The sequence below is a fragment of the Bos indicus x Bos taurus genome, chromosome 6 (genome assembly GCF_003369695.1).
Source record: "Bos indicus x Bos taurus breed Angus x Brahman F1 hybrid chromosome 6, Bos_hybrid_MaternalHap_v2.0, whole genome shotgun sequence".
In the NCBI taxonomy this organism is placed as follows: Eukaryota; Metazoa; Chordata; class Mammalia; order Artiodactyla; family Bovidae; genus Bos; species Bos indicus x Bos taurus.
Window position 1 is genome coordinate 67,980,202 of NC_040081.1, and position 26,347 is coordinate 68,006,548.

Consider the following 26,347-nt stretch of genomic DNA (forward strand, 5'->3'; position numbering starts at 1 on the left):
TTCGTTTTCATTCATTTATTTCATAAATCCATATATCGAGAACCTATTAAATGCCAGACCTTTAGGAGACAAGACACTTTGTTGTTGTTCTTGTGGAGATAAGAGTATAGAAGAGGCAGACAGACAGTAAACCAACCATCACACAAATAATTATTCAACTTTATTTGCGATAAGTTCTCCTGGTGAAGGACAATGCTTGTGTAATGAGAAACTTTGCAACAGGAAAATCCAACTGAATCTAGGGGTCCAGGAAGGCTTCCATGAGGAAGTGACAGTTAAGGCTGAGACTCAGGTAGGGTCTGTTGAGCTTAAAGTGGGGCTTGTTTGGTGGTGAGGTTGTTGGGTGGGGTTGGAAAGAACATTGCAGGCAGATGTGATGTGGACAAAGGTCTGGAGACAGGGAGTTATGTGGTGCTATTATAAAAGAGAAGGAAAAAAAAAAAAAACAGAAAAGACTGCATCCACAAAAAATGGGAGCCATGTGATCATACTTGGGTTTTAGGAACCACTCCCTGGCTGTAGCGTGGGAATGATAAAGGCACGTAGGGCCAGTGCTAAAGAAACCAGTTGGTGTGCTGTCGTCACAGATCTAGGGGGAGTGTCAAGGTGAGAACTGAAGCTGGAGCTGTGTGGACAGAGAGGATAGAACAGACTTGACAGATACTGAGGGGCTAGAAGTGATCGTACTCAATGAAAATAATTAGATGTGGGCAGCAAGGAGAGGAAGACCCCCAGGTTCCTGGATGGAGCAACAGGGCAGATAGTGAAATGGAGGCTCAGACTGGGGGGTGGGGGGGAGGTGGTGGTGGAGAGGATTAGGGGCTGCTACTGCGTTTCACTTTGGACATGCTTAGACTGAACTGCCTATGGGGATATCCAACAGGCAGCTGCATGTGAGTTTAAAGTTCCAGAAAGATTTCAGAGCTGAAGTTACAGAAGCAGAAAATAACAATTAAAAGCCATGACAAGTAATAGCTCACTCAGGGAGAAGAAACTGAGTCAGAAGACAAGAGGGTCTGGGACCAAGCCAGACATGGCTAAAAATGACAACAACATAGACATTTACCAGGCAAACATAGAATAGTGGAGTACCGTTTTCTTTTACAAGAAACATAAATGCTCTTTCTGAAAATTAATTTTTAATTTATACTTTGTTCTACAAAATAGAGTCGCCATTAACATTTTTTAAACAAATATTTAGAATTGGTCTGAATCCCTCCAGTTTTGTAGTTTTCTAATCAAACTCCAAAAAGCTGCGCTGTTCTTTGTGCAAAATTCATTAAAATCTCCTCAGCAGCTCCATCTAAGTGCTTCAATATGCACAAAAATGTTACTTGAATCCCCTTTGATTTTCAGGTTGAACATCCTTGTGTTTGTTATAGCAGATCTGGTCCTCACATGGACAGCTAACTCCCATCAGGTTTCTCTGGGTCTGCATTTGAGTATAAAACCTGGAATCACCTTTTTTTCTAACTGCAATACCATAAGTGTTAAATTTTAGTGTAAAATGTATTAATTGGAACCTTTGATGTTTAGGTATCTCAATGCTTCTCTACCTAAATGACCCATGTCTTGTGAATGGCAGTTTTATATTAGAATTAACTAAACATAGAGAAGAATTTAGAGACTCCAGTTCATTGACTCAGCTTTGAGTGCTGACCCCAGTCTTTATCACTGAAGTGCTCCTATGTGCTCAGGGAGCTGGCCTTATCTGAAAGCACTTGTAATAGTGGTACCTGGCTCTTGAGACCATCTTCCAAATAACCCCTCCTGCCCCCTACCCCTTCACAAATGGTGTTGCACTTATAACCTTTCTGGAATCATTGTCCCCAAGAGGACATACACACCCCTCATTTGCATCAGTGTCCATTCTTCTTGTCCTCTTCAGAATCTTGTTGTGAGGTTCTCAAGTTCTGCCCTACAGTGACCTTGGAAGGAATACTGTTTTGAGCTGTGTCTATTCCTTTAACATAAAGTTCTTTACAAACATCTGTGTTTCCTTCACGACAGACACTTGTCAGGATCTGAGGGAACTTTGGCAGAACACGGTGGTGTTTGTGGTAAAGCATCCACATTTGCAAATTCCAAGTCTCTAAGTGAGTACTGCCACTCCACTGCGCTGGGTTGAAGAGCAGAGATGTAATTGTAAATGGACATGCTTGGGACCTCCTCACTGCTAGAACTGCTGCCTGATGACCGGGGCAAGGGATCCTCATAATTATTGGTGTTAGAGGCACTTTCCAGATGAGTCTGGCACAAATGAGAGTCTGGGTCAGAAGTGACAGTTTTTCCAAAATGATCTTCCTGGTTTTCACATTTCCTCAGAGTCTTCTGGAAGGCGATGTTGTCCTTAGGACTCTCTAATGGCCTGACACTGTCCCTCCTCTCACAGGAGACCTGGTCCCCAGGGGGCTCCCCGGCTCTCCAGCTCTGCTCCCTACCTGCCTCTTCTTCGGCCACATTTCTCCAGTCTTCTGAACTTGTTGAACTCAGAGTAAATAATGACCCTTCCTCAGAATCAGAGTCAGAGTCCACCTCGTACTGAGCGTCAGGAGTGTGCTTTTGCGCGGGCTCCTGGTAAGCTGGAGTCACTGGCAGGTCCCCGCAGCATCCTGGAGGGCCGCCGGGTGGGGACGGGTCTTCCAGGTCACTGAGCGTGGCCGCTTCGTAGTGGGCGGGAGGCTGTCCCTCAGCACTGGCGCCCTGGAGCCTCTGCTGCTGTGCGCTCTGCCCATTCTCCTTAGAAAACTCCGAAGGGAAGTGTGGAGGGACCCTTCCTCTCTCTTCCCCAGTGCTGGGCGTGTGTGTGCGTGCTGGTCTTTGGGAGAGAGGCACTGTCGTTTCTCTGGGGCAGGGTGGTCCTAGTTCATCGGAATCCTTACGGACTGAGCTAGGGCTGGTCTGTATTCCGGCAGCCACTGCAGGGATGCCCACTGAACGCTCACTGAGGGAAACTTGCCTGGCCACAGTGTCATAGTTGCCTTCTCCAGGATCATTCCTGTAGATGTGGTCCCATCCCGCTGATGTGCGTTGGGTGTCATGGGCGTTTGGCGGTTCGTAGAGAACGCGCCGGGCTGCACTGTGATTTGGGGGAACCGTATCCTTCCCACTTCCTGCCCCAGTGGAGACCCCGCGTTGTTCCCTGTCCTGCAGGCCGCCAGCCTCCCTTCTGGTCGGTGCCACCATTCTTGCTGGAACCACAGCGGTGCGTGGGGCTTGGTTCTCATAGAGGTTTAGATGGTGGAAAGTTTGGGGCAGATCCATCCTCGGCTGCTGAAGGTTTACCGCACCTTCGATTTCATCGTAGAAGGCCTGGTTTGAATACTCGTTCCCTGACGCTGAACCTGGACTTTTTTTCCGGCATCTCTGTTGCCACAGTCTGTCCACATAAGGCCTTGCAAAAGCCCCCAGGCAGAAAGCCACGAAGAACGTGATGAACACCGACAGGCAGACGGCCAGGACCAGGTCCTGGGAAGAGTCTGCCTTTCTGCCAGCAGCACGCACATCCTCGGCCCTCCTAACCCGTTTTGGCAGCTCTCTCGGCCTGTCACCCGCATCAGAGCCTGCAGTGTCCTTCTCCAGCATGGAAAAGCGCACTTCCTGGGCCCTCTCAGCTTTGCTCCCTATGAGGGTTTTCATATGTTTCAAATCAGCGTGAGGAAGGTGAGTCTCTCTGGACATTCTGCTTGTGGGGGTCCACCAGTGTGCATCCTCCTTCCCTAAGAATGGGAATGAGAGTCCAGTGATTTAAAAGCATCTGTGAGTCCTCAGTCACTCAGTCGTGTTTACTCTTTGCAACCCCATGGACTGTAGCCTGCTAGGCTCCTCTGTCCATGGGATTCACCAGGCAAGAATATTGGAGGGGATTGCCATGCCCTCCTCCAGAGGATCTTCCTGACCCAGGGATCAAACCCACATCTCCTAACTTGCAGGCAGATTCTTTACCACTGAGCCACCAGGGAAGCCTCAGTCCTTATCTAGCTAGATTTAGTCTGTTTTACATGATTAGCAATTTTACTGGCTGATTGATTGGTTGGTTGTCTGATGCCAACGGTGTGTGTAAGGCTCTGTGCACATTTACACGAGGCTCTCAGGCTTGGGTCTGAGGCTCCAAGGCCCAGAGGCTGTGTTTCTTAGGCTTCCTGACTGACTCCTGCCCACAGGAGGAAGGAAGCCAGGCTGTGGGTACAGTCACATTGCCCCTCCTCTCTCCACATCCTTACCTACTTACTGCATATCTGTGAGGACATTCTATCAGCCCCCTGCAAAATCTGCCTTGGCCCCACCTGTGTTTGTTATATCATCTCCTCACCATTCCTCAGTGCTGGTAAACAGCAAAAATATTCAGGTTTTTCTACTGGTTCCTGACATTCTGCCTTCCACACTCAGAAGGCTGGTGTGGCTTTTACAGAGTGATGAAACAAGTGTGGCTGACACTATTAAGACTTCTCTCATCGTTATGGATTTCTCCTAAACCTGTTAAACATGGCCATGTCTCTACTCAATAGCAGTCCTGAGTACAGCAGAGGCCAGAACTCATTAAAAAAAAAAAGAAAAGAAAAGTCTATTTCTCTCTTTTTTCCCAGTTAGGAGTTTGATTTTAGATTTAGCAAAGATAGTTACTAACAACAGTGCTCACTGCTCAGTTGTGTCTGACTCTTTGCAACCTCATGGACTGTGGTTGCCAGGCTCCTCTGTCCATGGGATTTCCCAGGCAAGACTACTGAAGTGGGCTGCCATATCCTTCTCCAAAGGATCTTCCCAACCCAGGGACTGAACCCACATCTCCAGCATTGGCAGGCGGATTCTTTACCGCTGAGCCACTAGAGAAGCCTGATAGTTAATAGTGAAAAAAAAAAAATCCAGAATATTCAATTCCAGTCACATATTTTAGCAGTTTGGGAAAGTGACAGATAAAAAAATCAAAGAAAAATATTCTTTTTAAATTTGTGTGTTTTGTGTATATTTTCAGAGGGGTAGCAAGTATCTTAATTATGGTTCAAGTTTTAGAAGTTCTTTGATTATTTTGTTACTCTTTTGGGTAACAAAATATGACATTGGGGGTTGTAGAGAAACATTCTTTGTGAAATTTCTGGTTTTGACCAAATCCAGTGGTTCCTGACCATGTGAAGAAAATTGTTCATGAATTGAGGAAAACGGATACCAACAATTGTTCTGTGATACAGCCCAAGGATGACTAATGCACTCTTGCTCCTGAGGCGGCTGTCATTGTTTCAAATGACACTAAATGTTTTGTATACATTTTTTTTCTGTTTAAATGGAACCACTTCTGAGAGGAGAGGTACTACTGACTTACCTATGGACTCATTGCAAATAGCATTCCACCTTTTCCTCCAGGACTCAGAAATAACATTTTGGAAGACTGCCAGGCTGTAGTCACACTGCCATGGGTTATCAGCCAGGTCAGCCTCCAGGTGGGGAAGTTCTAGGGCCATGATTACCACTGGCAGGATGGCTGTCAGCCCATTGTTGCTGAGGTCTACCATCTGCTCAAGAAAAAAAAAAATTAGGACAGTCTGTGAATAAAGACATTTGGAGACAAATGAGTTACAGATACAGTCTATATCTCTATGGAAGTGATATGAATTTCCCACTGATTCCAGAGTCAGAGACTACTGGGTTTAAATCTCTGCTCTGCCCCTAAGAACTCTGTCAGACTCAGCAAATTGTTGACTCTCAATGAGCCTATCTCTCAGGGTTGTTCTGAAGATTAAATGTATGGGAAATCTTTAAGTCTGGAGCCTTTATTAAAAGCCCAACCACTTTCCCTTCCTTTTTTCCTAAGAGTTGTGATTTTTACTGCTAGATATAACCTAGACTCCCAATTTTTATCAAGATTTGGAATTAGGTACCAGGTTTAGAAAGTCTAGAAGCCCTGTAATCTTGAAAGTGGCAGAAAATATTGGATGATGAGGATAGAGTCCAGAAGAACAACTGTGATTGAACAGAAGGAGCCAAGAGGATTCTTTTGCAAGTATTATTTTAAATGTTGTGGTTCAGTGGCTTAGTTGTTTCTGATTCTTTGTGACCCCATGAACTGCAGCACTCCAGGTTCCTCTGTCTTCCGCTATCTCCCAGAGTTTGCTCAAATTCATGCCCTGAGTTGATGATGCTATTTAACCATCTTGTCCTCTGCTGCCCACTTCTCCTTTTGCCTTCTATGTTTCCCAGCATCAGGGTCTTTTCCAGTGAGTCTGCTCTTCACATCAGGTGTGAAGATAAGATACTACCTTATCTTAAAGGTAGTGGCTTTCTCTGCATCCATGGCTACTCAGTATACACAAAATGACTACTTTTCCTAGTCTCATATGAAACAAAAGGGAATGTGAGGAACAAAAAGGACTCAGTGACTCTAGAAACACAGAGCAGGATCTGCTGAAGTTGGATCTTGCAGGGGTGTTATGGGGTAGGGGAAACAGAGTTAGGTGTAGCTCTCGCTGCTGTCTACAGAGCACTGCTGCTGTGTACCAGGCATTCTCCTGGGTGCTTTACATGCCTTATCTCTGATCCTCACAACAGCTTTGTCATTTCCCCTTTTTTACAAAGGAGGAAACTGGATGGGTCACAGTATATCCCACATAGTCCCTAGTCCTAGAACTTGGTACCCACATGTTCAGAAAATAATGGAGGAATGAACAAATGAATGAATGAATGGCAGAGTTAAAGTCTGATCTGCCTCTGCAGCTGGGTGCCTTCTATTCCAGAATACAGCCTCTTGGAGCCTAAGCGCTCACTGCCCTGAAGTGAACGGCTGGGCAGAGGAGGCCTGGAGTGTGAGGCACCAGAGTGGGATCATGGGGTTTGAAAGCAAATCATAAATGCAAACTTTGCTGAAAAGTAAAAAGAGAGCCATGGATAAAAACCAGAAAGTCTGAATGTAATTCAGGTCAATTGTTTAAGAAACTCAGGGAAAAAGCAGTATTAGCATCTTAGGTCATATAAATTCTTAAGAAAAGCTGATTTAAACACTCAAACAACACCATAACCAATACTCAATAGTGAAGTAGTGATCTTTGCTTTGTTGAGTAACCAAGCACTCTTAACTCTTAAAGGAAGGTGGTCAAAAATAGGAAATGAGATTTGGAAGACATACACAAAACAACTTTCCTTTGGCCTGGCCTTGTCTAGGATCAAGAGCTTTCTGTGTATACCTGTTGTGGTCTTTTACAGACCAAGACCTGGGGACTGGAGTTGACGAAAAGAAAGAGAGAAAAAGAGAGAGAGAGCAGTATCTCTTGGGTTACATGGAAAACCAATAAAGCCCATGCAGAGGACTTGTACCGCTCATGAAGGCACAAGTCTCTCTCAAGGAGGTCTTGAAAGCCTGGGTGAGAAAGTGAGCTTGGCAGGCTTCCACATTCTGATGAGAATGAAGACAGAAAGAAGGGTGCAGGGGACCAAGGTCTCTAGTGGAGCAAGGGTATTTTATTAGCAGAACTGCATGCTTATATATCTTCAGTAAAATGATTACTCAGCCATTACAAAGAATGAAATTCCACCAGTTGCAACTAAATGGATAGTCTAATACATACAAGGTCGCTGAAGTGAGTCACTGAAGGGAGTCACTGAAAGGAATCCAAGCAGGTTCCCTTTCCCATGATCTCAGTCCTGAGACCTGCATGCAGCTCTACTCGTTCCTGTATTCCAGGAACTGATAAGGAACAGAGAGTCCTTGAGAAACGGCACACAAAGGAAAATGCAACATATTGGATCCCTTAAAGTTGAATGTCCCCTGACATACACCATTCTCATCAACAGGTGAGATATTCTAATGTTTTGATGGGTATTTTCTTCTTTGTGCACATCTGCTTTTTCATCCTAGTTAGCTATTATGTTACAAATCATGAAACTGAAATCAAAACAGAATAGAGGACAGAAAGCTAATAAAATGATTCAGGAGGGGTAATTTCTGAGAAAAGATGAAAACAGAATAGACCAATTTGGCTAAAGAAGTGACCATTCACCATCATTTGAAAGGAATGTACTTTATATTGTAGAGATTGGGAGAAGCATATAATGTTGGTAACAAATCACTATGCTAGGAAGAATGGCATGCAAAAAGGAAGGCTAATTTGAAATGCCAATGAAACATTTTCATTCTATCTAAACACGAGGATGGATTTATGCTTTAAAAAATCTATCTGGCTTCTGAAAAGATTCCCACATAAGAAGACACATAGTGCAAGCATTAAATATATCATCTGGGGGGAAAAAAAAACAGCACCCATTTTAATATTCAGCTTTCTGGTACCAAAGATTCTCATCATGTCCCCAAACCAGGTTTTAGAGTTATTGCTGAACATGCAGAAGGGATAAGAGAGGAGAAATTGTATTATTCTGGGCAACTCAGGTAATTTAGAATTACAGATGATTTAAACATTCTTGGGTTTATTTTTTAGTCTGCCTGTAGCATCTATTACCTGTGAGCTGCAGAAGACTTTTATTTATAAGTACAATAAAAATGCATAGGAAATAAAACAGGCATAGGGAAATTATATATATAAATATAATCAGTATGGGCTTCCTTGGTGGGTCAGCATTAAAAGAATCTGCCTCCAATGCAGGAGATGCAAGAGATGTGAGTTCAGTCCCTGGGTTGGGAAAATCCCCTGGAGGAGGGCATGGCAACTAACTTCAGTATTCTTGCCTGGAGAATCTCCATGGACAGAGGAGCCTGGCGGGCTATAGTTCATGAGGTCACAAAGAGTCAAACATGACTGAAACGACTCAGCACTCACACACACACATAATCAGAATACAACATACTAAATGAGGTTCTAGGCAATCTGACAATATTTCTGTGGCAAATTGTGGAGTGCTGCCAAGTTAAGTAGACTTTTTCATCTGCTCTGATAACTACTATGGCAGACAGGTCCCCAGAAAACCTTCCCCACATTCACATCCTTTGAGTCATTGCCTCCCCTTGGAGGGGGAGAGGTGAGACCTCTGCTTTGCTTCTAACAAATAGACTATGCTGAAAGCAATGAGACATCTCTCCCGTGATTACATTCCATGAGCCTATAATGTTCTTGCTAGCAGGCTTTCTCCTTTGGGCTCTGAAGCCAGCTGCCATGCTGTGTACTGCTGTGTGGAAGCCCACATGGCACAGAAACAAGTGCAGGCTTACGCTGACAGCCACCAAGGAACTGAGCCTTCAGCCCAATAGCCCATGTGGAACTGAGTCCTGCCGATAACCACGTGGCCTTGGAAGTGAATCCTTCCTCAGTTGGGCCTTCAGGTAAGACTCCAGCCCTGGCCAACATCTTGACTGCAGTCTCTTGAGACACTTTCAGCAGAGGCCCCAGCCAAGCCTTGCCTGGATTGCTGATCCACAGAAGGCATCAGATAAATACATGTGTGTAGTTTTAGACTGCCAGGTTTGCAGTAATTTGTTACACAGCAATAGATAACGTATACACCTATGCATGATCATCATCTATCCATTCATTCCTTTGTTTGTTCACCAAGAGTTTGTAAATGCATGGTACGTACTGGACAGACGTTAAGCACTAGAAAACAAAATAGACATAATGTATGTCCTCAAAGGGGCTTCCCTGGTGGCTCAGTGGTAAAGAATCTGCCTGCAATGTGGGAGACCTGGGTTCAATCCCTGGGTGGGGAAGGTCCCCTGGAGGAGGGCATGACAACCTACTCCAGTATTCTTGCCTGGAGAATCCCCATGGACAAAGGAGCCTGGCGGGCTACAGCCCATGGGGTCACAAAGAGTTGGACACGACTGAGCAACCAAACACAGCACAAGGCATCTCTAGGTGCCACACTGCTGGCCACTTTGGTATTTCTAAAGGAGCACTGAGGAGAGATTTTACAGTATCTCTTCAAAGACGGGGAGGTGGGAGAAAGGGGCTTGGAGGAGAAGGGGCTAGGGCTGTCAGAACTAGAGCAGGGCTCTGGGAGCTCCTCACACAGCTGTCAGGATGTCAGGACCTTGGTGAGATTCACTGCAGGGTGCCCAAGAGCCAGGCAGCAGGGCTCTAAAATGTGACATCGGTCCCCCCATCATTGGTCTGATGTTTATAACCATATGTGACATGTGGTATGTGCGATGCAAGTATATGTTGATATCATTATTATTTGTATTATTCTGTGTCCAATTTTGGTGTGGAGGCACCAGGGTCACTAGCCTTCTGAGATTCATGGGGTCCTGGGCCTTATGGGTGTAGAGTCCATATAGGCCCATAGCATCCCAAACTGCATCAAACACCAGGGATATTTGACTGATCTTGTAGTTTGGGGAGGGAGCGTTCCTAATAACTAAGATTCATTTTCTTGCCAATTGGCAAGTGAAAGCTCAGAGCTGGGTTTAATTTGACTTAGGAAAAATAATGTGCCTATTCTTGCTGCTGAGTATTAACGTTCAAATAAAATTCATGTCCACTACTGAGGCCTTGGAGTTTTGAGGCGAGAGAGAGACTTCAACTTTTTCAGGGGAATCTTAAAATAGACTTATATTTTTTGATTAGTAGCCAGTACTATTGGGCATGTACAAACTGTTCAATGAAGAGTTCTAATGTAATTGCCTGTAGGTCCACATATTTGAGATGTTATAAACTTTATTTTCTAACCTGTAATTTTTTTAGGTCCTTGAAGGCTTCTGGATGAATTCTGAATATCCTGTTGCTCTTTAAATGGAGGTTTTCCAGTTGCAGGCAGTTATGAAAATCAGACAAACCAATTTGCGATATCCTGTTGAATGACAGATCCAAACTCTGCAATGACTTCAGTTTCCATAGTCCTGTTAAAATTAAAAAGCAGTTTGAAATATAAATCTGACATTTACTGCAGCATTGTTTATAATGGGAGGAAACTGCATACAACTTAAATGGTTCACAACAGAGAAAGAGGCAAACAAAGGGTAGTCTATCAATACTATAAATACTGTGTAGCCTTAAAAGAGAATGGGATAGACCAATATGAACTGACTGAACAGGAAGGTAAACGTTAATTTTCAGAAAAGTACGGAGTATAATTCTAATGTTTTTGCAAAAGAAGAACCAGATACATATGTTTTGAGAGAGCAGAGAAGAAGGCCTGGAAGGAGATGAACTAAGGTACCAGTGGTATTTACACTTTGGAGCAGGATGGTGAAGAAAGGTGAGACTATGCTTTTATTTTATACACTTTCAATTCTTTCTTTATAAGAACATGTGCTAATTTGGGGGCTTGCCAGGTGGCGCTAGTGGTAAAGAACCTGCTTGCCAATGCAGGAGACATAAGAGATGTGGGTTCAGTCCCTGGGTGGGGAAGATCCCCTGGAAGAGGCGATGGCAACCCACTCCAATAGTCTTGCCTGGAGAATCCCACGGACAGAGGAGCCTGGCAGGGTATTGTCTTCAGGGTCACAAAGAGTCGAACACCACTGAAGCTACTTAGCACGCACGCACGCACATGATAATTTTATAAGAGCACCAGTAAAATAAATCTAACCTGGATTGAATGAGAGAATTATAATACTTGCTTATTTGATTGACCTGTGGGTAAAACTGGATGATCTTGCTATGGTTATAGAGAAAAAAGTTGTTTTGATGCTTCATTTACATGGATGAATTCTTCCCCTTTTCAGAGATTATTATTCTATTTTGTAGTTCTATCTTTTAACTACTTATTGTTGATAAGTGTTTTCTAGAAATTCTTATATTAGGTAATGTGTTACAGCTATATATTTTACTTTCTGGCAAAATCATCTAATTGAGGGTTGGCCTCTGCCTTCGTATTTCACTTGATTCCATAAGTAACCGTTTGGCACTGAAGATAAACATTGAGAATGAGGTGCTAGCCATAGCAGTCTTCAAAATTTGATTTCCCATATGAGTCTCCCAAGGAAGCCCTGCATTTGTACATTTCCTTCTGCTCTGTTCTCACATGTAGCCTGCGTCTTTAACAAACTACTACATACAGATCATGTTGGTTCAATTCCGCAAGGGTTTATTCCTTGTCTACTATCTGCAGAGTACTTACTATAAGACTGTTTATGCTGAGAGATGATGACTTAATTGAAATGGCTTCACATCTATGCCCTCATATGTTCATTTCAGCTGTATAGACTAAGCAAGAGATCACAAGGATGACAACTCAGTCAAAATATTATGAGCAAGGCACTTGGTGCTGGGGACGAAGACAATAGAGAAACCTTGTGTCGGGTTCGTGATAAAGCACACACACAAGAAAAAGCTATTAGTTACACAAAGCAATTATGCCCCCACCAATAAAACAGTCTTTGGTTGTCAGTCTCTCCATCAGATGATTGGTCCCTTCAGGGCAGAATTCACATCTTTGTGAACACTTGTAAGGCCTGTTGTATGATATACATTCCGTAGGCTAGAGGTCACAGTGGTTGACCTGCACAGAAATTTACAAGTCGTGGGGCCAACATTAAAGATTCAATACAAATATGTACATTTCTAACTTTTCTTGAAAAATTGGAAGTCTCAAATGGCACGAAACATTTGGCTGGAGCTGAATGAAGGCTGCCTGCTTTGGATGGGACATGTACTTATAGATGAATATGATGTCTCTATCAAAAACAGGAAGACAAAGAATAGGCCAAGAAGCCCTCATGTTTAGAACAATGAGAGACAGCCAAGGTTAATATTCAGCTGGCATATGCTGAATACTCATGAATACAATATGAGAAAGTCTTCCATATTGGCTCATGAACAGCCATCGCTGAGCCCTTGTGTGCTGCTCCACTGCCCTGGGCACTTGACTGACTGCGTTCTCCCTTCCCCCTCCCTCCCCCAGAAAGATTCCACTCCATCAGTACAGCCAGGAGGCTTCCAGCTTGGGAACCCAGGCTAAAGGTCACTTGTTAAATGTTTTGAATATAACCTCTGGAGAAAATCTGTTTCTTTGTGGAATGAAGAATATCCCTATGTGTTTTAATATGCAGACATATGGGTCTTGAGAAAAAAATGCCACCCAGAAACTGAGATGAAGGAGTTTCTTAACATTTTCATGAGATTTCCTGGCCTGTTTAGGGATGTAAGCTCATGGTTGCTACTATATCTAGTGCTTAATTGAATTGAATAAGTACCCCAGGAGTTCAGGGATGAAGGAGACCACATCTATCAATTGACAGGGGGTGTTGAAACCTCTACCTCTAGCCGTGGGTTTGAAATGAAGCTGGACCTTGTGGGGCCTTCTCAGAGACAGGGCCCTGTGTTCCCCACCTCTCGTCTGTAGAAAAGCTTTAACCTCCTAGGCCTTCCCCAAGTTTCAAAGAGCAAATTTAATCAGAGAAGTGAGAAAACATAGAAACCAAGGAAAACAGTCAAGTAAGATAAAATAATAATGGTTTATAAAAACAGAATGATCATACGATCCAGCAATCCTACTTCTGGGAACATACTCAGACAGAACTATTTAGTTCAAAAAAATACATGCACAGTTCTGCTCATAGCAGCACTGTCAAAAGAGAGAGCAAAAGCATGGAAATAACCTAAATGATCCACCAACAGATGAAGATAGAGAAGATGTGGCACGTGTATACAACGGAATACTACACAACCATAAAAAAGAACTAAATAATTGCATTTGCAGCAACATGGATGGATCTAGAGATAAGTGAAGTCAGTCAGACAGAGAAAGACAAGTACCATATGATATCACTTACATGTGGAATCTTGGAGAAGGCAATGGCACCGCACTCCAGTACTCTTGCCTGGAGAATCCCAGGGACAGGGGAGCCTGGTGGGCTGCCATCTATGGGGTCGCACAGAGTCGGACACGACTGAAGCGACTGAGCAGCAGCAGCAGCACATGTGGAATCTAAAATATGGCACAAATGAACCTGTCTACACAACAGAAACGGACTCATGGACAGAGAACAGACTGCGGTTGCTAAGCTGGGAGTGGGGAGAGGAGAGGGAGGGGCTGGGACTGTGGGGTTGGTAGGTGCAAACTATTAGCTTTAGGATGGATAGACAACGAGGTTGTACTGTATATAGCACAGGGAACTATATTCAATATCCTACGGCAAACCATATTGGAAAATAATATAAAAAAAGAATATACATCTATATGTGTGTGTGTGTATGACTGAATCACTTAGCGGAAATTAGTACATTGTAAGTCAACTACACTTCATTTAAAAAAACGACCCCCCCCCCAAAAAAAAACCACAGTCTCATCTCAGCCAGCTCTGCAGGCTGATGTGCCCCCTCTGTAAACCAGAGGTGCTTTGGTCTTGGTATCAAGGTGTCCTATGGCATGCCCAGTGTGTCCCACTGCAGAGCAAGGCCATATGGGTGTAGCTGCCACATGAGGCTGGCAGGAGGCAGGGAGGCTGCTCTCAGCAAACGTCCTCTGCCAGCTCGGTGGAAGCTGTCTGTAGCAGGAATAACTCCAGACCAAACAAACACTTCAGCTGTTTGAGTTTTGAAATAAAATTGGGGGGTGGGGCAGTTAGCAACTAAGGGGCATTTTAGCTGCTACCACTAAGGTACCTTTAAGGTACAGTAGCAAGAACTGGGATGGGAAAGAGAATTAGATACTCAGGATGATCAAAATGGCCCTAAGAGAGAACATTTTTGCACATCTGTTTTGTATGAGGTTGAAGGAGAGATGTTTTACATACATCGCTCTGTTACAGTTTTTACAAATGTTCTCTCTAAGCCTCACATCAACCTTTATATATATTGCTGCTGCTGCTGCTGCTAAGTCGCTTCAGTCGTGTCCGACTCTGTGCGACCTCATAGAGGGCAGCCCACCAGGCTCCCAGTCCCTGGGATTCTCCAGACAAGAACACTGGAATGGGTTGCCATTTCCTTTTCCAATGCATGAAAGTGAAAAGTGAAAGTGAAGTCGCTCAGTCGTGTCCGACTCTAGCGACCCCATGGACTGCAGCCCACCAGGCTTCTCCGTCCACGGGATTTTCCAGGCAAAAGTACTGGAGTGGGGTGCCACTATCTCTAGGTAAAGATAAGAACCAGGAGTCTTTTCTAGGTTAAGTGACTTGCTTAAGGTCAATAAACGAGTAGAGTAATACAAGGGACTTCCCTGGTAGGCCAGTTGGTAAAGAATCTGCCTGCAATGCAGGACACTGGGGTTTGACCCTTGGGTCGGGAAAATTCCCTGGAGAAGGAAATGGCAACACACTCCAGAATTCTTGCCTGGGAAATCCCATGGACAGAGGAACCTAGCAGGCTACAGTCCATGGGGTCACAAGAGCTGGACACTATAGTGACAAAACCACCAGCAAGGAATACAAAAGATAAAGCAGAGAGTAAATGCGCATATGACAGGCACATATGAACTTACCTACAAAACCAAAACAGGCTCATAGATAAAGATAGCAGACTTGTGGTTGGCAAGGGAGAGGGATGGACTGGGAGTTTGGGGTTGATAAATACAAACTGGAAGAGTGGAACCAGAACATGCCCAGGCATGTTTGGGGATGGGGGGCGGGGAGGCTTTTGAACATTGACAGTTATAAAAAATACCTTTTTATTTGACTTCCTTCATAATATCCAGCAAAGATCCACAAGAAGAAGAAAACTTTTGCACATGGGAATTAAGACTGTGATGATCAGTTATTCCTTCCACATGAAGATTTTCTCTTTACTTCTACTTTTAGAGAATCAAGCTTTATTGCTACTAAGAGAACTGGTGAAGTTCTACAAATGATCTTTTCGTTTGGGGGTCTCTCAAGATGGAGTTGGGGAATTTGGGTAAACTCTTCCAAGACCCTTGACTGTGTTTCTCAATAAGGGGAAGTATGTTCTTTTACAAACTGCATGGTGAATCAGTGTTGAGGGACATTCAGGTGAGTGAAAGAGGTTGTGAGGTGCATTACTGGGTGGGGCTTGGTTATCAGAGAGCACATTTCATGTTTAAAGAGAGTTAAATGTTGGGAGAAAAATATGGAGGCAATTTTGTGGAGATGGGATTATTTATTAAACTGTCTTCTGATGATCACTTAGGCCACAAGGGGCAGGAATTTGATTAGCCTTTGCATTTAAATGGCCAGACAGTTTTATTACTTCCAAGAAATTATCTCAGTGTCTATTAGAAAAAAATGCTACAGAGGGTATGCCCAGACATTACACTATCTTAGAAACATTCCTTGGGACTCTGAACTTCCTAAATGCTCTTCCAAATGTGATAATCTGATAACATAAAGTTTATGGCTTCAAGTTCAAAAAGTATTAAGAATTAGAATAGAGTCTGCAATGGTCCTGGATAACATATTTGATTCATAAAATCAGCCCTTAATATGGTCAAATTTACATAGGTGAGCCATAGACCTTGCCCTCTTAGCTTAGTGACATATATTCATTTTGTTACTTTAGAACCTTTATTGGTTTTGAGAACATTGGTTATTGGTATTTCCATAATCCAAGGAGCAATCAGGATGAAAAGTTTAATATCCTACAAATGAAAAGAATACAACATGCTTCTTTTTTTCAACAATACACTGGTTACATTTTTTTTCCTTCTCTACCAGTTTCAAAAATCAGGTAATATTTTGCCTCATTGATAACATACTTATCGCTTGGATTCTGGAATTTAGTGTGTTAATGTGAGGTTGTCACCTCTGGTCTTTCAGCATAACTGGAAACACAGTAAGATGTTTGTCCTGATATATTTTCAGGCACTTTTGGGCACTCCCAAAATACTGCTTGATGTAAGTGGGATAGTGTAACTGTAGACCAGTCCCTAGGATTTCTATTTTTTTTTAACTGATTTTTCCATTATTAAGGCTATACTCCCAAAATATGGGAAGAAGGTGAAGTGATCATTAAGGTTAAATTCATGGTTGGCTTCTGTTTTGTAAATTATATAGGCCAGTACCTCCTCTGGGTGTTTTTCCAACATGAAGATTTTTGGTAACATCACAGCTGATCAGTATCAAGACAGGAAGTCAGCTGACATTGGGTTAGTCAATATGATCTTTTACCCTTCCAAAAGTGGGCTTTCTGGAGTCAAAGTAACGTTTCACTGGCTCTATGAACTGTCACTATTTTAAGACATGTCAAACATGATTTATAAATGTACACATGTGCCACAGGCCAATTGTTTGATTGGTGCTGAGATTATCTCTAATTAATTGTTAACTGAGATGAGAGCAAACACCTATGTAAATCAGTTCAGTTCAGTCACTCAGTCAAGTCCAACTCTTTGTGACCCCATGGACTGCTGCACGCCAGGCTTCCCTGTCCATCACCAACTCCCGAAGCTTGCTCAAACTCATGTCCATTTCGATGGTGATGTCATCCAATCATCTCATCCTCTGTCATCCCCTTCTTCTCCTGCTTTCAATCTTTCCCAGCATCAGGGTCTTTTCAAATGAGTCAGTTCTTCGCATCAGGTGGCCAAAATATTGGAGTTTCAGCTTCAACATCAGTCCTTCTAATGAACACCCAGGACTGATCTCATTTAGGATGGACTGGTTGGATCTCCTTGCAGTCCAAGGAACTCTCAGGCACCTTCTCCAACACCACAGTTCAAAAGCATCAATTCTTTGGTGCTAGCTTTCTTTATAGTCCAACTCTCACATCGTACATGACTACTGGAAAAACCATAGCTTTGACTAGAAGGACCTTTGTTAGCAAAGTAGTGTCTCTGCTTTTTAATATGCTGTCTAGGTTGGTCATAGCTTTTCTTCCAAGGAGCAAGCATCTTTTAATTTCATGGCTGCAGTCACCATCTGCAGTGATTTTGGAGCCCCAAAACATGAAGTCTGTCATTGTTTCCAGAAGTGATGGGACCGGATGCTATGATCTTAGTTTTCTGAATGTTGAGTTTTACGCCAACTTTTTCACTCTCCTCTTTCATCAAGAGGCTCTTTAGTTCTTCTTCACTTTCTGCCATAAGGGTTGTGTCATCTGTGTATCTGAGGTTATTGATACTTCTCCCAACAATCTTGATTCCAGCTTGTGCTTCATCCAGCCCAGCATTTCTCATGATGTACTCTGTGTAGAAGTTAAATAAGCAGGGTGACAGTATACAGCCTTGATGTACTTCTTTCCTGATTTGAAACCAGTCTATTAGTCCATGTCCAGTTGTAACTGTTGCTTCTTGACCTGCATACAGATTTCTCAGGAGGCAAGTCAGCTGGTCTGGTATTCCCATCTCTTTCAGAATTTTCCAGTTTATTGTGATCCACACAGTCAAAGGCTTTGGTATAGTCAATAAAGCAGAAGCTGATGTTTTTCTCGAACTCTTTTGCTTTTTTGATGATACAACAGATGTTGGCAATTTGATCTCTGGTTCCTCTGCCTTTTCTAAATTCAGCTTGAACATCTGGAAGTTCACGGTTCATGTACTGTTGAAGCCAGGCTTGGAGAATTTTGAGTATTACTTTGCTAGCGTGTGAGATGAGTGCAATTGTGTGGTAGTTTGAGCATTCTTTGGCATTGCCTTTCTTTGGGATTGGAATGAAAACTGACCTTTTCCAGTCCTGTGGCCACTGCTGAGTTTTCCAAATTTGCTGGCATATTGAGGGCAGCACTTTCACAGCATCATCTTTTAGAATTTGAAATAGCTCAACTGGAATTCCATCACCTCCACTAGCTTTGTTCGTAGTGATGCTTTCTAAGGCCCACTTGACTTCGCATACCAGGATGTCTGGCTCTAGGTGAGTGATCACACCATTGTGGTTATCTTGGTCATGAAGATCTTTTTTGTATAGTTCTGTGTCACTTCTTAATATCTTCTGCTTCTGTTAGGTCCATACCATTTTTGTCCTTTATTGTGCCCATCTTTGCATGAAATGTTCCCTTGGTTTCACTAATTTTCTTGAAGAGATCTCTAGTATTTCCTATTCTATTGTTTTCCTCTATTTCTTTGCATTGATCATTGTAAATCTATTTACCTATATAAATAGATACAAATGATTCTCTGCTTATGGATTATAATTATGAATTAGAGTGGGCTAGGATCATGTCTACTGCAATAACTACTTAACATTTTAAAAGATAACTTGAGATTTAGCCAAAAACAAATTTATTGTTACCTAGCCATAGTCACAGAATAATGAATGGGAAGGTACGCTAGAGGGGACTCAACCTAGTAAAAACTGAAAGTATATGATGACTACAGAAAAATACTTCAAATCACAAAATGCTATGGAAAAGAACTCAAGTATATCCAATTAGATTTAGGGCTTACATTGGACTTCCATCATTGATCTGTTTTATTCATCTCTCCATAGTTCTATATGCTAGAATTCTATTATTGAATAGAATTTCAGATACAAGATTTGCTCATTTCATATATTTCTCCCCCTCCTTTGGAAGTTTAACATATTTCCTGATATTTTGGGAAGCAAAAGTTTAACTTGAGAAAAGAAGATGGGACTGTATCTGCATTTTATAGGGATATTTGGTCCTTAAATGAAATGTATGCATCCTAACCTCCAGTGAGCTCTGGGGAATTCATCTGCCTTAAGGAGACAGAGTCGGCATTTCTCTACTGTTGTGGGCTAATATTTTGACATATTAATCTTTTGCCTATCTCTTTTCCTTATTTCCTTTCTCTCCGTTCAAGCAGAAAGTAAAAGATCTGTGTTAATTGTTCCAGGGGAGGCCCTCCCTGGTGGCACAGTGGAAAGAATCCACCTGCTAATGCAGGGGACACAGGTTGGATCTCTGGCTGGGGAAGATTCCACATGCCGCGGAGCAGCTAAGCCCATGCAGCACAACTACTGAGCCCGAGCACTAAGGCCTGCAAGTCTCAACTACTGAGCCTGTGTGCTGCAACCGCTGAAGCCCACATGCCTAGAGCCTGTGCTCCGCAGCAAGAGAAGTCACCGCAATGAGAAGCCCGCAGGCAGCAACTGGACAGTAGCCCCCAAATGCACATCATAAGGCAGAAAGCAGAGGTGAATCATGTCTTTTTGGCTTTTATTTACTAAAGGCCTAAATCTTTAGAGGAAAGGAATTTCTAGATCTAGATAGAGGATTTTGAAGAAACAAAAGCAGGTAAGAATTTCCTCCAAAGTGAAGGACTGAAAAGAAATGTTCTCTGGCTAGAAGGGGTAAGGGATACATATATGAGCATGTGTGCACGTGCACACACACACACACACTTTGATGCCTTGTCGGGGTATAAGATTCTAGAGCTATGGTACAAATCTAGGAAAAGACAAATGAAAGTCCATGAAAGACTGATGGTAACTGTCACTATCTCTCCATCCCACTCTAACTGATGCTAGCAGGATGGGGGCTCAAAATTAGAAATTCTGCTGAATTATAAACAATAGTTATGTATCCAGCTCACCTGAATTTGTGGGTTGAGATTTACATTTAAACACACTAGTTAGGAAACACTGCTATATCATGTGAGTATGTGTAGCTTTAATGATGTTCATCAAAGAGTTATAGCAAACAAAAAGGAAATAATCTAAATGCTATTTAACTGAACTTATTATAATATATGTATATGTGAAAATTGGGGCTTCCCTGGTGGCTCAGATGTAAAGAATCTGCCTTCCAATGCAGGAGACACAGGTTCTATCCCTGAGTTGGGAAGATCTCCTGGAGAAGGGAATGGCTACCCACTCCAATATTCTTGCCTGGAGAATCTCATGGACAGAGGAGCCTGGTGGGCTACAGTCCATGGGGTCGCAAAGAATTGGACACAACTGAGTAACTAACATATATGAAAATTATTTGACTATTTAAAATATTTATGAGATTGCTTAATTACGTAATGATGTTCCAAATATTCGGTGATATAAAATTATGTTATGACATATGGGCAGTAGGATACAATTTTGAAAGAAAAATATATAAGTAGGCATAAAGAATAAACTTGAAGAATATATATTACATGAGGGACTTTAATGTTTCCCTTTAAATTTTTCTTTAATTCCTAATATTCTACGAATAACAGGTATTTCTTTTACAATAAGAACAGTATAATAAAAATCATAAAATGTAATTAGTTTATACTTTGCACTGAAAACACTACACCCTGCTTTTATGGAAAAGGTCAGGGAGAGAAGACTCCTGTCCTCACACAATTCTGCTGATATGGTGACTGGAACAGTTGTCCCTTCACCTGCCAGGCTATTACTGCCACATTTATGCTTACAACAAGACCAGAAACTGGTGATAAATGAATAAATAAAAAAATAAAAACATGAAATTAAAGAACTGAAAATGAGAAAAACTAAATATAATTTGAGATGGAGAGAAATGAAAATATTCTTAAATTTTCTTTTTTAGCATGTGCATGCCTGTGTGCTAAGTTGTCTCGGGCATGTCTGACTCTGTGCAACCCTATGAACTGTAGCCTGCCAAGCTCCTCTGTTTATGGGATTCTCCAGGCAAGAATACTGGAGTGGATTGCCCTGCCCTCCTCCAGGGATCTTCCTGATCCAGGGATTGAACCTACGTCTCCCACATCTCCTGCACTGGCAGGCAGGTTCTTTGCCACTAGCGCCACCTTAGGGTCTAACATAAAGCAAGTACTTACAATAGTGATTGAGACTGAAAACAAATAGGGAAAGGAAACTCTGTAGCTTTCCTGAATATAAAAAGGAAGCTGTGGCTTACAAATCTGATTTATTTTCTAAATAAAACATCATTATAAAATATAAAAATATAAAACATTATTATTAGTATTATTATATATTTTCTAAATAAAGACATTGGAGTTAAGGAACTCCAACATGTAGATTACTGAGTATCAGAATGGATGGGTATTTATTATAAAATAATATAATATGTGTTCTGATGAGTTCTAATTTTGATTTAATAAGAGTTTACATATAATATTAGCATATGTATAGTCTACATTTGGAGGAGAACTAGATAAGTAGATGTAAAATGTATTCTGTAGAAACAAAAATTATAAATATGGCAACATTTAATTTGAATTGTTACATATTAAAAGTATCTGAACTAGTTATTTCTCAATGCTTTTCTATAATTAGTAACAAATATACATAAATCAAATTAGGTAATTTAAAATAATGCATTATTATTTAGTACTTAAATACTTCCTATTATTAGTACCTCTTGACAAATTCATATAATATCAATATAAGTTATGGCAACAGGAGATTAAATTACATTGATTTTAAATTCCACACATTATAAACTTAAAATTTTCATAAGAAACTCCTTTTATTATATTTGAAAAGTGAAAGTGAAGTTAGTCACTCAGTTGTGTCTGACTCTTTGTGATCCCATGGATGGTAGCCCTCCAGACTTCTCCATCCATGGGATTTTCCAGGCAAAAATTCTGTAGTGGGTTGCCATTTCCTTCTCCAGGGCATCTTCCTGACTCAGGGATCGAAGCGGGGTCTCCTGCATTGCAGGCAGAGTCCATCGTATGAGCCACCAGGGAAATCCTTTTATTTTATTTACTCTGATCAAATTGCTGTACTTGCAGCTGTTTTCCTGAAACTGAAAACAAACCTGGAATTCTTATTGACACAAAACATTATGACTCAGTGGGTAAAGAATCTGCCTATAATGCAGGAGACATAGGAGACACAGGTTTGATCCCTCGGTCAGGAAGATTCTCTGGAAAAGTAAATGGTAATCCACTCCAGTATTCTTGCCTGAAAAATCCCATGGACAGAGGAACCTGGTTGGGTACAGTCAAAAGTGTCACTAGGGTCAGATGTGACTGAGCAACTAAGCAAGCATATTAGCTCTCCAAATACTTGTGGTTTCTTGGTCCATCTTTTAAAATTGTACTTACCCTTGGGAATGTTGCTGAGTTTATTTCGTTGAAGAGTAAGCAACTTGAGAAATGGAAGCCGATTTCTCAAGCTGCCTCTGTGGCGTTTCACCCATGAGGACTTAAAACTGGGTAGATCCAATAATACTGAGTGAATGGCATTGTTGCTGAGGTTTAATGTTTCCAAAGCATGAAAATGTTCAAGAGAGCTTAAGGTTATTTTTGATATGAGATTGTTACTAAGGTCCAGGTGTTTTATGTTCCATTCTTCTTTTTTCATGTGAGTTTGTAAGAGAACCCTCAAGAAATTGGAACTGTCATCCACTGTGGGTGCCATCTGTGGTATGTCCATGGGTATTTCATGCTTTCCAGCAAAAGAGCAATTTGTTGTAAGATATCCATTCCATTGGTACTTGGAATTGAATAAAATACTGCTTTTTCTTGATGGGTTTGTCATTGTGCCAGTAAAATAAAGACCTATAACCATGGTAATCACTCTGAAACACAGGTTTTTCATAATGCCTGGAGAAAGAAAAATTGACTTATTCAAAATGACTTGTGTACAAACAGCAAATAAGCAGAAAATTTAATATTCAATTTAAGACTTAGCAAAGTTATCTTGCCTTGATTGTCAATTTAAGTGGATGTTTGATTTCTTACAAATTGCCAAAATGGTATACAGCTATAGTGTAAAATTACATTTATGTCACATTTTAAAAGAAAGACCCTCTCCCCCCACTGCCCTCCACCACAATCTGTCAAAAAATACATATTCGCTTGGGTCTCACCTCTGTGTCTGCTTTTCCAGGACCATTCGCCCTACAGTCTACTTTAGAATGAGGGAAACCTACCAAGATTAAACACTTCCCTGTTCCTTGCTGGTCATTAGCACTGAGTAAAGTCTATTATGTTTATCTTACAGCACTGTAATCAGCCTTGTGCTTTACCATGTGAGTGACAAGTCATCCAGTTACACTAAACCACAGAACTGTATTGGTGAAAAGTTCAACTCATGTGAAAGAGACTCATGATTTTTTTTAAACGACTGGAGGAACTACAAGCTTTGTCTTTGTGGCTTTGGTGACCTTTCAAATCCTCCGGAAATGAGACATATACAACACTAAAAAAAAGGAGGGGTGGGTTATAAAAAGGATGGTTTGCCTAGGATCCATGAAGATGTAAGATACAGAAACTCAAGTATCTTCATCAGAGATTCTTGAAAGCAATCAAAAGCTTTAAAACAAGTATCTACAAATCATAATGCCTGAAGGTATACCCAAAAACAATTTTAAAAGAAAAGTAAATGAATACTTTTGTGATTTAATTACTAAATTCTGTTAAAAATCAGCGTGTGTACAGATAACATGATTCAGCAGGTAGGTTTACGACAAATCACCCTTTCTGCTCTAATGGCACCACTCTCGTTCTCGTCACTCATCTGAGTACTAGAATGGGCTAACTAGTTTTCCTGCCATTTTTACTGCCTCTTGATTTTCCTTCTTGGTTTATCCAGTGAAATTCTGAAGGGTTATTTCCCCACAGTATTGTTTTCCTCATTTCATTCCCTCATTCAAAATCCTTAAAGGGATCCTCAGTGCCTATAGTCCAAATCCCTCGGGTCAGCATCCTAGGCTTTGTATTATTTACATAACTTTATGAACTAGTTTTGAAAGCACATAGGAAGTACCTATGAGGTGAGGCTTGTGCACCTCAATATATATGCAGAGCTCATGCAACAATCAGCTTTTGGTTCACTCTAATTCCAAGCCCAAAGCCCTTTCCTCTTCTCAGTTCAAAACCTACGTATGTCCTTCTAGATCTATCACAGATCCTATGACCTTAAGACCCTTTTTCCTGCTTTGGCCTCTATTTTATCCAGAAACCTTTCAATAAATATTTATTGAATGAATGAATATATGTTAACAACATTCAATTTGACAGGATATCAATACTATCCTGCATTGCTTCGCTTTGTATCTGTTTTAAACACCCCAAAAAACAACAGCTCCCAGATGGTAAGGGCCATGTTTTTATATATATACACATACACATATATAAAGATAAAAGTTCCTCCACTTTTTAATATTTTTAATACTCTTCAGTCATAAGACTATGCTATATATAAATAGGGCTGTATCTATATCATCAACCTATTTATCATCTAAAATTTATATACATAAAGTTCCCCTATTTAAAAAATATTTTTAATAGTCTTCAGTCTGTCATAGGACTATGCTATCTATAAATAGGGATATATCTGTATCATCAACCTATTTATCATCTAAATTTATATATTCCCCCCATGTTCTATATTTTTAAGTCTGCAGTTTGTCATAGGGTTATACTCTGCTTGGATAAATGAATAGATGGAGTGAATGAAACTTACCATGTAACTTTTTAAACTTTGGTTTCATATAAGGTCAAATCTCCCATAATTGAAGGGTATCTAAATTCAGGTACACATGGCCATGAACTGCAAAGGTGCCCTACAGCATGGAGGAGTGACTGATTTTTAAAGCATACCTCTTTTGTAATACCAGCAATTGAATTAATTTGTATAGTCAGAAAGGTATTTGTTACTACATTTCAAAGCTGAAATCATCAGTATGCAATTATATAGCAAGCTAATGTCACAATATCAGCAGTAACAGAAAAAAGTCATCATTCAGAGGCATACTATAATATTAAAGAGAAACATGCGGTTGAAAAGTTTTTTCTTAAGGGGACTTAAAAATCACTTTTTTCCCCCCACTTACCTGATTCTTTCTAAGTTGAAGAGATTTATCTGTAACTAGTAGATTTGACTTCAAAACAGCTGATAAGGATAACTTTATATCTTAAAGTGAAAGGTATTAATTCATAAATTAAAAAATATTATACAACAATGCAAACTAGCCATAATATACATATATCCCCTCTGCATTGTCGTATGGCAGAAACCAACATATTTTAAAGCAATTATCCTCCAATTAAAAATAAATTCAAAAGATTATACATATACATATATATATATATATATATATATATATATATACACACACTAAAACAAACTTCTATGTTAGGTAAGGAACATCTGAGAACTCCAGAAAAATTTTCTGAGGCTACTGGAGACAATTAGGTGAAATGTAAATCTATAAATGGACACATTCAGGCTGAAGTAATGAGGAAACAGTTAGAAATATTGGGTGTGTCAGTGAGAGAGGTAGGGAGAAAGCAGTAGAAAAATCAGAAAGTAGAAAGGAAACGAGTCCATTCCTACATGAAAGAGAAGTTACCACAATTAGAAGGAAAAAGCGAGAGAGGCTAGTTTTGCCAAGACGTAGAAAGCACACACCAGGAACACTGTTTCTTGGGCATACCTCCGGTCCTCAGGGATTCTTTCCAGTGGGTCTCTCTGAATCATGCCAGGTGAGGATTTTAGACCCGAGCCTCTGAGGCTCCACCCATCGGCCCTGGAGCCTGCCCTCTGGCAAACCTTTAACCCCTTCTTATCTAAGCTCTGGCCTCTTGTAATGCACATTCCCCTGGGATGTTGGGAAAAGCCACCAGAGAGAGAGGCCTTCTGCAGTGCAGAGGGCAGGACCTTCCAGACTGGGACTGTACAACTTCTCACTCTGAGCTCTAGGATTCCAGAGAGATGACATAAATACTGGGGGTGCCCAATTCTCAAGCT

The 26,347-nt window shown here is 41.3% G+C and overlaps 1 protein-coding gene across 1 annotated transcript; it reads right to left on the bottom strand.

Annotated features, from left to right (window-relative positions):
* LRRC66 (leucine rich repeat containing 66) lies at positions 1 to 26,316 on the bottom strand. Its single transcript, XM_027544487.1, has 5 exons — positions 26,034 to 26,316; positions 22,696 to 23,196; positions 10,605 to 10,774; positions 5,318 to 5,507; positions 1 to 3,719 (listed from the first exon to the last, which is right to left on the bottom strand). The coding sequence occupies exons 2-5, from the start codon at positions 23,189 to 23,191 to the stop codon at positions 2,002 to 2,004; spliced, it is 2,574 nt and encodes an 857-aa protein (XP_027400288.1). The 5' UTR covers positions 23,192 to 23,196; positions 26,034 to 26,316; the 3' UTR covers positions 1 to 2,001.
* Positions 26,317 to 26,347: the final 31 nt, after the last annotated feature.